The sequence below is a fragment of the Trichosurus vulpecula genome, chromosome 3 (genome assembly GCF_011100635.1).
Source record: "Trichosurus vulpecula isolate mTriVul1 chromosome 3, mTriVul1.pri, whole genome shotgun sequence".
Classification (NCBI taxonomy): Eukaryota; Metazoa; Chordata; class Mammalia; order Diprotodontia; family Phalangeridae; genus Trichosurus; species Trichosurus vulpecula.
Window position 1 is genome coordinate 165,077,294 of NC_050575.1, and position 15,938 is coordinate 165,093,231.

Here is a 15,938-nt window from a genome sequence, read left to right on the forward strand (position 1 = left end):
ATTAAGGGCTGTTTATATGGCCATAGATCTAGAGCCAAAAGGGACCTCAGAGGCCATCTGGCCCATCCCCTTCATTTTACTGATGACACAACCACAGCTCAGGGAGGTTCAGCTGACTTGTCCAAGGTCACACCCATGTAGTAGCTGTCAGAAGTTGAATGTGCTAGATGTGTTGTACAAAGAAGCATTCATGACATGTCCTTAAAGGCATCTTCCCCTTGGAGTTTATAGTCAAATATATTGAAACATCGTGGCTTTTACTCATTCCGTGATTCTCTGCTGAGAGTGAAGTGTGTATTCTTTGTTGTCTTAAGAAAGAACTTTATCTAGAGTCAGCTTCATCTGCCCTCCAAAGGTGAGGCAGATTCTGAGAGAAGTCAGTTTTCTTGGATGGCGTGGTTCCCAGTTACCATAATATGATGCTAAACCTTTTCATATGTTTTATAGCGGATGAACTTGGGTAGATAGTCATTGCATGAAGTCTTTTGTCCACCCGAGTGTTGGGGAGCTGGCTGCAGCCTTGGCAATGGTGGCAGCAGAAGGGAGCAAGTCCATAGTCTCCATGAAGCAGCTGCCATTGCTTCTGCAGCAGACCCCTCCCTTGAGAAGCAGATGCTTCTGCCTTTTGGAATGTCCCTGTCTCCTCCCAGCGATCTGAAAGGGAAGACACCAGTTGAGGAGTAGACCTGTGTCATTGTGGACAAGCAGTCTTGGTGGCCCTTAGTCTGCTGAGGCTTGTGAAAGGTCATGAGTTCAGGTGATCAGCTGGCCTTACTGCCGCTTTCCTCGGCTTTAGGAATGTTGACTGGAAGCATTGTGGCCCGAGCCCTTGGCTGAGCCTCTCTCACTCAGGTAACGTCTCCAGCAGAAGAGTCTGCCGCTTCTCTTGATCTCCGTGAGCATTCACATCCTGTCCCTTCACCCTGGTGCTTAGATGTCATGCTATCTGTGCACATGCCAGGACAAATGAGGTTCTGAGAGTGGTGCTTCTGTGAAGCCAAAGCTCACCAGTGAATACTAAATAAATGCATGAAAAAGAAATCCGTAGTTAACCTGTTTCCCTGTTCAGCATCTCTATGTAGCTCTACTAGGTGTCACTCACTGGGTTTGAACTTCGTTGTTCAAGTGATGTAGCTTCCAGAGAGGGCCAACGTTGTTTGGTGTCTGCTTTGCAGATTGTCAGGGTTGGGGCAGAGCTTGAGGCTAGTGATTTTCGTTCGTTTCTCTGATTCAAAGGGTCCGTTTCCACAGAACCTTTTTTGTATGAGTCCAGTTTATCTGTAACTATTTGAGACAACCACAACTCAGGACACTGATTCCCACCTCTGCATGGTGCTGTTCTTAAGGAGCAACACTGCCAGATTACAGAAACAGCCTCTCCACATACCAGGGAAAGTGATCTCTTCCTTTTCTGGCTTATTACTGCCCTACCTGTTAAAAACTTTCCTCCAAAGCCCTTGTTTGCAGGCTTTTAGACCAACACTCACTCTGTCTCTCACTTGCTCTTTATTTGACAGTCAGAACGCGCTTCTCCCCCACAGCTGGGGGCTTTCATAGCAGAGCTAAGAGCTAAGATTGGCCTAATTTACAAATGACAATGGCAGCTGCTACAGCTTGAAATAGTCATTGAAGTGTTTTACACATCATAGTTCATATACTCCAGAACTGGAGGAGACTTTAGAGATTCCCTGGTTCATCCCAATCCCCTGTTGTGAAGATGGGGAAAGTGAGGCTCAGAGAGCCGATGTCACACATTGTAAGTAGGAGAAACAAATTTTGAACCCCAGTCTTTCGACTCCAGAATCAGATTTTTCACTCTCAGTAGTGCAGATTCCTTTTGGCATGATTTAATTACTTAAAATTGTTCCTTGTTTTGGCTTTTTTTTTTTTTTTAGCCAGTCTCTCCCGATCGGCCTTCCTATCTCAGAGATATTATGAAGATTTGGATGAAGTGAGCTCCACATCTTCCATTTCCCAATCTCTGGAGAATGATGATCCACAGATCGTATACAAAGATGACGATGTGATAGTCCAAGTCCCGCGACATGCCCCAGTGGTTCGCACACCTTCTATCCAGCCTACCCTCTTGCCTCAGGCTCCTCCTTTCACAAAAACTCATCAGCCACTCAGCTCTTCTCCTAGTCTGGTAGGAGGTTTAAGTAAGTGAACAAAGATCAAACTTACTTTTCTCCTATTAAGTTTTTGATGTCATGTCATCATATAGAGAGATTTTTAGTCATAGCCTGCCCCTGCTGATTTACTATTCCCAAATTCCTCAGACTAATGATACCAGTACCTTCCATTTGTGTCTCCTTTTATGAAGTGCTGTTGCATACTTGATCTCTGAACAACACTGGGAGGTAGGCGAGGCAGGCCTGATTATCCCCATTTTAAAGATGATGAGACTAAAGCTCATGGACATAAAGTGCATCACCCAGTGTTACACCACCAGTAAATAACAAAACGAAGCTTTACACCTGCTACTCTTTCAGTGATGTTATACTGCCTGTTTCTTGCCCCTCTGGTGTCAGCTCACCCTAAGGGCTTTTTAACCAACAAAGTAAACAGAACAGTCAACATTCAGGAAAAGAAAGTAGGCAAATTTCAGTGCATGAATACACTGTATTTGTAGCCTATGGATATGCCACTTGCTCTCTTGGGAGCAAGCCACAAAAGGGACTGTTCTTTCCTCTATAACAAAATTTTCAGATGCAGCTAGGAGTATCCTTACGGGTGACTTCTAATAGAAGTGGCTTTATCTGTAGGCTCCCATGGGTTAAAAAGGATATGCACACTAAAGCTCTCAGGGCAGACTGACACTGGAGCAGTCACGAAACAGACAGTGTAGCATCAAGGGAGGCCTAGAAGTTGGAAGACACAGGCAAGAACAAAGCCTCACTCTACCACTGACTAGTTGTATAACTCCAGGTAGACCATTTTATGACTCTGAGTCTCAGTTTCATCATTTCCAAAGAGGGCAATGTTAAAGATATTGGCTGAGTGGAATTTATGGGAAATACAGATTCAGAATTCCAGCCTCTGCCTCAGGGACCGTCTTCTACACAAGTTCCTAGAAATATATACATTTCTTGTGCTTCATTCTTTTCTTCTGCAGCCTGTAAGGGAACAGTTATCATTTTAGCTATCAGATTTTTCTCTGTCTTCACTAATATTCTTATTTAAGTCCAAATTTCTTTCTACTTTTTTTTAATCAGTGTCTACATCTACCAGCAAAATTGTTCCACAAGGGGCTGACAGCACAATGCTTGCAACCAAAACTGTGAAACATGGGGCACCAAGTCCCTCTGTCACCATCTCAGCCCCCCAAGCAGCTGCTGCTGCTGCCCTAAGACGACAAATGGCCATTCAGGTTCCAGGTAAGAGTGTGACCAACAGGTACTCAGTCTGATAATCAGCCAGCAGAATTATAACAAAGCACCTGGAATAATTATCTGTACCTGTTTCCTCTTCAGAGAGAAGACCCCACTCTCACAGTGTTTCAGTGTTTTAGGGGGAAGAGTTACTAGAAAGTAGGGATTTGATCTGTGAAGTTTTCTTTACACAGTGCCTAATGTGGGACATTATGCAATTAGATGGATAGTATATTCTCTTTGATAAGAGTCTTAACTGCCACAGTAATTTTTTTATCTGCTTTGGTTCCAAGAGTTTATCTGAAGGGTATTTATCATAACTGCAGTCTCTCTAGGTAGAAATGGTTCATTATTAGTACTTCATTGATGACCTAATTCTGTTTGAAATTCTGTGTAATGGAATCTCAAATTTTAAGTGATTGGTGTCTCGTACCTATTAATAGCTTATGTCCAAGTTGTAAGCTGAGTATTTCAGTTTTAGCTATTTGAAGTCATGTTCATATCTTCCTAGTCACTTTGGTGAGAACACCTAGCCCTTGCATGTATTCTTTAAAAAGTGTAGACACAAAAAGAAAGGTCTAATAACTTAATAAGGTAATAGGATCATTGGATTTAAAGCACAGGGACTTTAGAGGCCCATCTCATCAGCACCTTCATTTTACAGATAGATAAACGGAGGCCTAGATGGATGAAGTGACTTGTCAGCCCCAGGTTACACAGCTATTAAGTGCCAGAGCTGAGATGAATCTGGTTCCCCTGACCTCTACTCTTATTTTAATGAGAAAATTGAGACCATTCACCATGAACTCCCTCTTCCCCCCTTTTCTTCATCTCAGAACTCTTTGATATCATCCCTCATGCTCTCCTTCTTTCCTCCCATTTCTGATCATGAGATGATCCTTCTTGCCATGGCCAGCCCCTCTATGTGCTCTTGATCTCCTTCATTTCCATCTTTTCCCTCAGTCATGTCACCCTGTGTAATCTGCAGTCTCTCCCCATCTGTGGGTTCCTTCCCTTTTGTTTTCACACATGCCCAAATCTCCTTCATCCTAAAAAACCACAGTTAGACCCTACTATACTCTTAAGCTATCGTTTATATTTCTTCTTCTCAGCCAAACTCTTAGGAAAAGCATTCTACATTGGTTGTCCTCTCCTTTTGCCTACTTCCCAACCCTTTGCAGTGTGACTCCTGACCTTATCACAGTCTTCTTCCTTCTTGACCCTTCTGCTCCATTTGACATAGTTGACCACACTCATCTTATAATTCTTTCCTTTCTGGGTTTTTGTGACATTATTCTCTCCTGGTTCTCCTCCTGCCTGTCTGACTATTCTCTAGACTCCTTTGCTGGGTCAACTTCCTCATCACGTTCCCTCACTGTGGGTGTTCCCTAGAGTTCTATCTCCTGGGTTCATCTGTTCTCATTTGTGTTCTCTCTCTCTCTCTCTCTCTCTCTCTCTCTCTCTCTCACCCCCCTCCCCCTCTCCCCCCCTCCCCTCCCCCTTTCTCCCTCTCTCCCTCCCTCCCTCCTTCTCTCTCTCCCTTTTCCTTTCTCCTTGCCCTCTCCCCTCCCTCTCCTCCTCTTTCCCTCCCCCTCCTCCTCTTTCCCTCCCCCTCCTCCTCTTTCCCTCCCCCTCCTCCTCTTTCCCTCCCCCTCTTTCTTGATCTCTCTCTCCCTCCACAGATGCACCCATATTTAAAGTCTTAATCGCCTCTAGCTTAGATTATTGGAATGGCCTCAAGTCTTTCTCCACTCTGATCCATCCTCCACACAATTGTCAAAGTGATTTTCCTTAGGCGTAGACCTGACTTTGTTACTGTCCTGCTCACTAAACTCCAATGGCTCCCTACTATCACTAAGATCAAACATAAACTTTTTGTTACCTTTTAAAGGTGTCATGAGTGAAATTCAACAAATGTAGACTGAGACACATATTCTCTGAGTAAGATAACAGTTTATTAGCAGGGTATGAACCTCATAATAAATGGGGTCTGATGACTCCAGAAGACCCCTAGATTAAAATGCAGCACCTTTTTATAAAAATAGAACGAAGAACAGAGCAGGGTAGGCGAGGAAATAATACAATTGGTTACAGGATTGGCAGCATCATGGGGATGAGGACAACATGGTTGGTTACAAAGCAGAGGCTTGGGGAATGATATGATTGGTTGGAAGTTGAAAATGAGGGGCTAGCAACGACTCCCTCCTTCCCTCCTGTGACTAAAACATGTTCTTGGAGTCTGCCTGCAAGGTTAAAGTTAGTGGGCTAACCATCTTTGGAGAACGGACCGGACATTCTTGAAGGATAGCTTGGTGGTTTAAAGGTACTAGACCAGACTTCCTGGTGTCCACCTGCATCCCTCAAGGAAGAATAGAACAATGATTAGCAGGAGAGCTGGATTTCTGAACAAAAAACTGTGATTTAGGCAATAAGAGGACAAAATCAATTAATAAACAGGATCAATGAAAAATGATACAGAATCAATTAAATCTTTCCAAAGACCTTTACAAACTCACCCCAACCTATCTTTGTGGCCTTTTTACATATTGCTCTTCTTACACTGTATGATCCAATCCTCCTGGCCTCTATATTCCTCACACGTTTCCTGAGCCTGCCTCAACCTGTCGTTGCTGCGTAGGATATGCTCCTTCCCCACTGCTGCCTCCTAGAATCTCTTTTCTTCTAAGATCTAGCTAGGCACCACTTGTACTTGAAGATTTTCCTGATCTCCCAGACTGCTAAACCCTCATTCAGTTCACCAATCAATCAGCAAGCCTTTATTAAGCACATGTTACATGCCAGGCATTGTGTAAGCATTGGGGAGACAGAGAAAGGCAAGAACAATTTCTTCTCTCAAAAAGCTCACATTTGTAGAGACAGCCAGTGGCCCAGTGGACACAGCGCTGGGCCTGGAGTCAGGAGGACCTGAGTTCAAATGCAGCCTCAGACACCTTCTAGCCGTGTGACCCTGAACAAATCATTTAACATGTGTCTACCTCAGCTTCCTCAGCTGTAAAAGGGGAATAATAACAGCCCCTCCTTTCTGGGGTTGCTGTGAAGATCACATGACACAATGTCCGTAAAACACCCAGCACTTTACGTGGCACGTGGTGGTGCCTCTGTGAATATCCACTCACTTCCCTTTAATGACGTAGACAGCATGCTTATTTAAACTGGTATGTATGAGCAGACAGAGCACTTGAGCTGAGGGCAGCCAAGGAGTCTGAGAGGGGGAGGGGAGCACAGGGGCGCAGAGCCTCGAAGAGGCCCTTGTAGCCAGACCGTGGAGTGTGTGGAAGAGAATATATGTTAGATGGAAGGGGCCAGGTTGTGAAGAGCTTTAAATGCTAAACATGGGAGGTTATATGTGATCCAGGAGGTAGTAAGGGAACCGTTAGAGTTTATTGAGTAGGAGGAGGAATCATAGCTAACGTTTATGTAGCACTCCAGGGTTTGAAGTGTTTCACATAAATCATTTTACTTGACCCTGTGAGATGAGCATATACTACAGGTATTATTTGTACTTTATTGAGGAGGAAATTGAGGCTGTGAGAAGTTGAGTGATTTGTCTATGATCACACAATCTGGAACTATCAGAGGCAGGATTTGAACCCAGATCTCTTGACAGCAGATCCAAAGTTCTTAGCACTACACTGCTTCCTCCAGTCTTGTTGGTTTCAGTGTAATAGAGAACCCTTCCTAACTACCTTATATGTAACTGCCTTGCATTTATTCTGTATGTACTTATATTGTTTGGGGGCTTGGGTGGACATATGTACTTTTATTTGAATTTGTCTCAAGTCATTGTACAGGTAAAGGCCCTTTCCTCACCCCCAAGTAGTGGCACCAGCCTCATTGGATTCCTAGGGAGACTAAAAAGCCTTCATTCACCTCTATGTGAGGGGACAGAAAGGGAGAGAAGGAATAATATATTTGCATTTGTACGTGGAGACTTCTCTTGAATGACCTTTTTTTGTATCCCCAACGCCTAGTACACAATACCTGGCACAAAGCAGGCCCTTAATAAGTGATTGCTGATGAATCGATGGATCTAGTGCAGTCCTCTTTTCCCTGTACCACTTTATCTCCTAGCTAAGGAGTCCTAGAACTTCCAAGGGAAATAGAAATATTAACATTCCAATTAAGACATCTAAAAAGGTGAGAGAGCCAGAGTCATGGCCTAGTTGACATCTCAAGCTCCCTTCAGCCCTTTGATTTTAAGGTGCTTAAGATTACACCTGTCTGGAAGTGGAAGTGGAGGTCAGTTCTTCCTCCGTTCCCAAATGGGTTCACTGTTCACCCTCTTCAGCCTTTTGATTCTAGGATTCTTTGAAGTTTTATTTCAGTATTAGGCTGAACATAAGCAGAATAGCAACCTTGTGCCAGTGGCTTAGGCCAGACAGGTCTTCCCTTAAATAGTGTCTCTACTTCTTTCTTTCCTTGTCCCAAGCACTGCCTGGAACTGGTTTCTTTTATATCATAGATAGTCTATTAAGAAATTAATGTTCTGGTTACTAATTTATATATGAAAGAAGTTTTGATTCATTAATGAAATTAATATGTGTTTGTTTATTTAATAGCTGTGAACACCTCCTTGACGGAGTCAACTCTGAAGAATGTCCCTCAAGTGGTCAATGTGCAGGAATTGACAAACAGTTCCCCAATTCCTACTGCAGCATTAGGGTATGTAATTACTTCCCCTACCCCACCATTTCTTCTAAGTCTTACATTATTAAACTAACAAATAATTCTGTAGTAAGGATTAGCTGCCAGTAGAGTACAGTATTGCTGCTTTGTACAATTGGAACACTTCCCTGCAGAAACATTTGGCTTTTCTTGAGAACAGTAGCATACCCATGTTAACTGTGTCTGTGTGTGCATGCATGCACATGTGCTCACATTGTGTTTTCAAGAGTACTGCATCTTTTCTTCTGAAGACTCTTCAAGAGTGACTTAGACTTGTTCTTTTAATTTTGTCCCCAGTCATATTCTCATTTTGCCATGACCATGCCAAATGCTATGTAAATTGCAAGTTGTCATTTGGATTCTTAGCTGATGGGTTTCAGAAAATAGACTTCAGGATTGCAGACTGTTAATTCTGGTGAATATCAGCGTTAGAGTTAATGTTAATAACAGACCCTGCTTGCCCTCGATTCCTTCCTGTAGTCATTTGTGTTCTAGGTTCTCTGCTTTTTTGAGAAGGGAGAACAAGGTACTTTCCAAAAAAAAAAAAAAAAACCAACCATGTTGGTTTTGAGTCTTCCAGCTGCCCTTTTAATCCTTTATTTTCTATGCTCTCTGGTATTTTTAATAGGAATGGGTGCTGTGTTTTGTCAAAAGCTTTTTCAGAATATAGTGAGGTAATCTGTGATTTCTGTTGGTTTTGTTATTGATATGGTCAATTATATTGACGGTTTTCCTAATACTGAACCAAGCCTACATTCCTGGTATGAATCCCGCCTGGTCATAATTTATAATCCTTGTGATTTATTGATGTAATCACCTTGCTAGTATTTTGTTCAAAATTTTTGCATTGATATTCATTAGGGAAATTGGTCTATAATTTTCTTTCTCTATTTTAGCTCTTCCTGGTTTAGGTATCAGCACCATATTTGTGTCATAAAAGGAGTTTGGTAGAACTCCTTCTTTGACTATTTTTCCAAATAGACTATAAAGTATTGGAATTAATTGTTCTTTAAATGTTTGTGGAATTCACTCATGGATCTGTCTGGCCTTGGGAATTTTTTCCTAGGAAATTCATTAATGGCTTGTTCAATTTCTTTTTCTAAGTTGGGGTTATGTAGGCATTCTATTTCCTGATCTGTTAATCCAGGTAATTTATATTTTTGTAAATATTCATCAATTTCACTCAGATTGTCAGATTTATTGGCATATAATTGGGCAAAATGTTTCCTAATGATTCCTTTAATTTCTTCTTCATTGGTGGTGTTTAATCCTGTATTTTAGGTTTCCAACAGCTGTTTGGTGATCATTTTCTATAGTATACCTCTGTTCCTAGGACTTGGGTTTCTGCTTTTCTGTTATTCTGGACATTCCATTAGCAGTGTCTTGTTTTACTTTACTCAGAAGATTGTATAGGCATTATTTTGATAAGTCTAGGAAACATCCCTTCCAGCATAACTAGGGATTACATAATATTCTGCGTGTTTAGATGGAGATTTTGAAGCCTTGAGACGTGTAGAGCTTAGTGATAAGAAAAGAAGTGTATTTTAAACTTATGAGCCACAGACTGGGGATTTCCCCAGAATGCTAGCCTTTGGCTTAAAGAGTTGTAAAGTATCCTTAAGTTTGTACCTGTCTTGAACCAGAAATCAGTTCTTTCTAGATTTCCAGATGGGTTCACTGTTCTGTCTCTGGTTTATCAAATAGGTTTGTCCCATGTATCCTGCCATGTATCACTCAACTGCCAAAGTGATCTTCCTAAAGCACAGGTGTGACCATGACATCTCCTTAATCAATAAACTCCAGTGGCTCCCTAAATCCTCCTGCCCCCCACCTTTCTAGTCTTTTCATACCTTACACCACACACACACACACTCTCTCTCTCTCTCTCTCTCTATCTCTCTCTCTCTCTCTGAGATCCAGGGACACTGGGCTTGTTACTATTCCTCAAACAAAACACCCAGTCTCTTAATACCCTTTCCAAAGTTGAATGCTCCTTCTCCCACACCCGGTATCCTGTAGCCTTCTCTCTTTTCACCATCTAGCACTAAAGAACTCAGCTTGTTCTATCCATTTTTTTGTTATATCTCAAGGTCATTCCAACAATGAAAAGACAAGCTTTTCTGCTTTTTGGTTCTGCTCTTGACCTTGGTATGCAGTTATTTAGACCAAGATAACATTTCAGGCTACTCTGTACTTTCCAAGTGGAAGCATTATACATGGGAAGTATTGGAAATTTTACAGATTCTTAGTGTCAAGACAGAAAAATTTACTTTAAGTCAGAGTATTACATTAAGGAGTGAAAAACCCCTCCTGTCTGGAATTGCTGTTGCTCACACCTATTGACCATGCTCTTGAGAGGCACATATTGGAGTGCTTTCAATTTACCCATTGTCACGATTACTTTTCCTCAAGTGAATAGATAAATCGATTGATTCATAAAGGGTTTGGTGGAGGAACAATTCAGACTCTACTACTCTGTCCTGAAAATTGTAGCTCAATAAAAAATGCATCCTTTGGGAATATAATACTTGGGTTTTAGGAAGTGGTTTTCTCACCACGATAACCTTGTGAGGTGGGTTGTGCAAAGATTATTATTTCCCATTTTACAGATGAGAAAACAAGCTTAGAGAGGTCACAGTATCATATTTAGAGCTGGAAGAAACCTCAGAGGCCATCTTTTTTTCCAGCCCCTTATTTTACAGCTGAGGAGGCTGAGGTTTAGAGAGATTGAGTGACTTGCCAGGGAGACTCCCCTACTAAGTGTCGGAGGAAGGATTTGAACTCAGGTTTTTCTGACTTTCAGGTCCAACGTGTGTTCTACTATGCCATACTGCCTCACATGCTATCCCTCATAAATGACTTATCTGAAGTCACACATAAGTGTCAGAGAAAAGCCTTGAAAACAGGTTGTCTGACTCCATGACTACTATTCTTTGCATTATACTCTGATGTATTTCCCTTATACATTGGTATCTATTCCTGTGTCCTTAGAAAAGGTCCCTGGTACTGCATTTTACTCCAAGCAAACCTAATGTGTGAAATTTTATTTGGTCTACATTAATTTCTTATACCTTCCTCCCCACTGTGTGATACAGAGACGCCGGCATCCTGGGTGTTCCATGAACAAAATACTCTTATCTCTTGACTCCAAGTATTTTCTTTAGCTCTTCTCCATGCCTGGAATGCTCTCCCTCATCTCTACCTACTGGCTTTCTTGGCTTCTTTTAAGTCCCAACTTAAATCACCTTCTATAGGAAGCCTTTCTTGCCTTTCCCAATGTCTTTTAATTCTAGTGCCTTCCCTCTGTTCATTATTTCCTATTTATCCTTTATATAGCTTGATTGTATATATTTGCAGGTTTTCTCCCCAGTAGATTATTAGCTCCTTGAGGGCAGCGACTGTCTTGCTAATTTTTATATCCCTAGCACTTAGCACTTAGTTCCTGGCACATAGTAGGTGATTAGTAAATGTTTATTAATTAATTGATTAATTTAAGCACCTATATGGCAGCTAGGTGGTGTAGTAGATAGAATGCAGGGCTTGGAGTCAGGAAGACCTAAATTCACATCCTGATTCGTACTCTCACTAGCTGTGTGATCCTGAGTAAATCAGTTTACCTTTCGATATCTCAGTTTTTTCATCTGGAAAATGGAAGCCTCACAGGGTTGTTGTGAGGATCAAATGAATTTCCATATGTAAAGCACCCTGCTAACCTTAAAGTACTATATAAATACTAGCAATTATTAGTACTGTGTGCATACACTGTGCTAGGTCCTTGAGATGATACAAGATAATTAAGACCCAGTGCCTTTGGCAGATATGGTGAAATTTGGACTACCTTCCTCCTTGTGTCCCAGGTTCATAATCTCAGCATCATCCTGGACTCCTGACCCTCTTTCTCTGCTGATATCCAGTCATGTGGCAAATCTTGCTGTTTCTCCCTTTATAAAATCTCACATCCAACTCATTTTCTTTACTTAGCAGTTCCCATCTTGGTACAGGCCCTCATCACTTCTTTCCTAGATTGTCATAGTGTTCTCCTAATTGATTTCCCTCAGATCTCTCCCCGCTCCAGTCCAACCTACACTTTGGCTGCTGCCAAAGTTATTTTCCTTAAGCACAGATCTAACTACAGATAGTTCCACAGACCTCCAAGTAAAGCGATTTTTATGTGAATTTTAGTTTAGTGAATTTGCCTGCACATTTGGGGAAGAAAATCTTTGTGATTCCTTTATGAAAAAATGTTATTGTATTCAATTCATTAAACCATAGGCAGTTAGTCTTGGAAGCAACATAAGAGCAATAGGTGGAAAAGCATACTAAAATTTAGAACTCACCAGAAGTGGAATGTATTCCTCCTTACTAGAGGCAGCATCTTGAGGACCACCTTCTTCAGATGTGGGCTGGACTCAATGGCCTTTGAGGTCTTTTCCATTTCTTTGAGTCTGTGATCTCTTTTCATCTCTTCCTTTTACAAATAAGGAAGCAGGTCCACAGAGGTAAAATGATTTGTCCAAGGTTATGCATACATGTTGTGAGTAAATACATCTACAAAAGGGATTGGGGGTGATATTGCACATCAGACTCTGCTGGGTCAGGATTCAAGCTAGGTCCTTCCTCCATTTCTGAATTTCCCAAAGAAAACCCAAAGTGGATTTTTCTGTTATCCAGAGCAGTGAAGTTCCTCTAGTTTAGATTGAGAGCTTTCATATGCTTTGTACCCAGGGAGTTTGTGTAGTAGTTGCCTTGTTTTCCCTTGCTACTATTAGGGTTTCTTCTTTGATACTGAATCTAAGTGGCTAATTAGAACCTGCTTTAGGAAAAAAAAATATTGTTGGTCAGAATCCAGTGCTTTGATTAAGGAAATGTATGCCAAGCTGGCTACCAAAGCAACTTGCTACTCTCCTGGGACATTGACACTTAAATGAAGATGTGCATCTCTCCTCACTTGCATCTTGTTTCTGTCCTCCAGTTACCCCATAATGTAGGTTTATTTACTCAAAATAACATAGTTGATTTATATTGTTTGAAAATCATTTGGCACATAGAGTACAGAAAGAAAAAAATACTTGTAGGAACAGCAGGTAGTTTAACAAAGATCTCATACTTTTAAATAGTCTTCTGAATACTTAATTTTATTAACGCAGAGAGATCCATCAGCAGATTGTATACATATGATCTCGATGTTTCTAAGAAGCAGTTTTCTCCATTCTCCATTCTCCTGTCTTCACCCTATACTTTAAAATTGCTAGACCAAATCCTTGGTCATTATGTGTAAACACTTGTGTCAAGGTAGTTTTCATAGCCCATATCTTGTGTAATCACAGTATTTGAGGATCTTCTGCTTAACAAGGTAATATTTTAATTAAGTAGTACCACAAAGAGAACACATTGAATCCATATAGCCTTCAATTTTTAACAAATTACATTGCCTGGGTAAAATGTAAACAGCTGGACCTATTTTTTTCTTAAACTCAGCCTTTTAAATTTTCAGCATCATTCAACCAACATTTATTAAGCCCTTACTGTGTGCTGTCACTATGTTAAGTATTGGGGGTGCGAAGAAAGGCAAGAGCAGTTATGGACAAAAGAAGTAAATAAATCTTGACCTTTTCAGTCCATATGAATTTTTGGTCTTGGACTGGAACTGTATTCAGTCAGTCAACAAGCATCTGTTAAACACTTTGTGCTGGATAAACACTACAAAGAAAGGAAAAATATAGTCTCTGTCACATTCTAATGAGGGAGACACATGCCATTAACTCTGCCTGTAATATACATAGAGTGTAAATGAAAGGTAATTTCAGGGCAGGGAGTACTGTGGAGAGAGCGTGTGAAGTTCCTGAAGCAGTTGGGATGTGAGTTGAGTCTTCCTAGAAGGCAGAGATAGGGGGAGAGAACATTCTAGATAGAGGGGACAAACAGTAGAAAGGCATGAGGTTGGGAGATGAGGCATGTCCTGTGAAAACCAGCAGATAGGCCAGTATAACTAGCTCATAGAGTGCCTGAAGTGAGGTCAAGTGTAAAAAACTGGGAAGGTAGGAAGAGGTCAGGTTGTTAGGCTTTACATGCCAGATAGAGGATTTTATATTTTATCTGGGAGTTAGTAGGAAGCCATTGAAATTTATTGATTGGGCAGGGAGCTGTGGTGAACTAGTTAGCCCTGCCCTTGAGTAAAATCACTTCAGCAGCTGAGTGGAAGATAGATTGGAATGGGGAGAAACTTGAGGTAGGGAGGCCAATTAAAAGACTTCAGCAGTCCAGGTGTGAGGTATTATTACCCCACAGAATTTATAGGAATTATAGAATAGATGTTTTAGAAATTAAAATGGGTTGGATTTGTAGGATGACCGATGAATGATGGTGGTGCTCTCAACATTAATAGGAAAATTGAGAAGTGAGGAAATTTTGGGGGGAAAGATAATGAGTTTAATTGTGGACATGTTGAGTTTGAGATTCCTATGGAACCCTTCCAGGTTCATCATCCTCCTTCCAAGTATGGTCTTCTCCAGGATTCTGTACTGTTCCCTCTTCTTGCTCTGTGTACTCTCCCTTGGAACTGTCATCCATCCCCTTGGAATTAATTAATTATCTGTGCAGATGGTTTCCAAATCAATCTATCTAGTTTTAATTTCTCTCCTATGCCATAGTCCTACATCTCCAAATATCTGGGTTCCCTGTTGGCTTCCCATGTTAAATATATCCCAAATAACTCAAAATCGCACCTGCTTTCTCTCTTCCACATTCTGGTTGGAACTCTGAACATTATCTAGTGTAGGGGTTCTTAATCTTTTTTGTGTCATGGACTCCTATGGTAGTCTGGTGAAACCTATGGACCCCTTCTCTTAAATTAGTAAAATAAAATATATAAGATTATAAAGAAAATCCATTATACTGGTATAGTTGTCAAAAAATTTTTCTAAAATATTCACAGACCCCAGGTTATGAAATCTCATTTATTCCAACCCTCTCATTTTACATGGTGAAACTGAAACCTCTGGACAATTTTAGCTATTGATTGCTATTTTTTGATTCATGATCTTGCGGGCGTTGGGGCATCTTTATTGGAAATACTATGATCTCTGCTATTAAAGAAATTTGTTTTCTTAGGTCAGATTTTGTCATCCAGTTTGTGTCCATCTATATAGCTAATTTGTTTCCCTGCTGAGTTGTTACACTTGGGGTTTTAATAGGTTACAGTATACTACATCATAGTCTTAGATACTTTGAGATGCAGTACCCCAGAGATGGAATGTGGCATCAGAGCAAGTAAATAGAATAGTAATTATGCTTTGTCTTATTTGTCCATGGTTTCCTTTATTCATCAGATTAAAACTGTTTGGGATGACAGTGAATTTCTAGAAATTGGGTACTTGAGCTGCTTCTTTTGGTACTCTTGCTCTGTCTTCTATTGTTTGTCATTTAGAAAGAAGTAAGGGGGAAAAAATCTTCATTTGTCTTATGATTCATGTGAAGCCAAACCATTTCTATAAGTAATTTTTCCTGTCTGCACAGGTACTTCTTGTGCCGTAGGACTTGTTCGCACACATTCCTTTTCTCTCTGTTTTGTACGTTGATGCATCGTTCAGTATAAAGGAAGGAACTTTGCATCTTGAAGGCAGAATGATCCTCGAGAGGCCGTGAGCTTTGTCCCTCCAGAGGACAGTAGTGGGTCCAGCGCCACTGGAAAGTAAAGGGTTTGTTTGTCTTCTGTGACCATATAAGAAAGGGGAACTAATAAGATTTCTGCAAAAAGAAGCCCTAGTTTGCCTATAAGAATTGTTAGTGATTTATCTTATCAAAATGTCACCTAATACTTGTCCTTTACCTCCTCTATTTTTGAGGGGGAAAACTAGTAATCTCCCTTTCCCGAAAGCTAGG

At 41.0% G+C, this 15,938-nt stretch overlaps 1 protein-coding gene across 2 annotated transcripts in view; it reads left to right on the forward strand.

Moving 5' to 3' along the window:
* Positions 1 to 15,938, forward strand: part of NUP214 (nucleoporin 214) — a 105,633-nt gene that overhangs the window by 48,019 nt on the left and 41,676 nt on the right. For both annotated transcript variants that reach the window (XM_036749435.1, XM_036749436.1), the window contains exons 22-24: positions 1,896 to 2,159; positions 3,216 to 3,377; positions 7,952 to 8,054. In XM_036749435.1, coding sequence (XP_036605330.1) covers positions 1,896 to 2,159; positions 3,216 to 3,377; positions 7,952 to 8,054 — 529 coding nt within the window. The remainder of the gene's footprint in view (positions 1 to 1,895; positions 2,160 to 3,215; positions 3,378 to 7,951; positions 8,055 to 15,938) is intronic.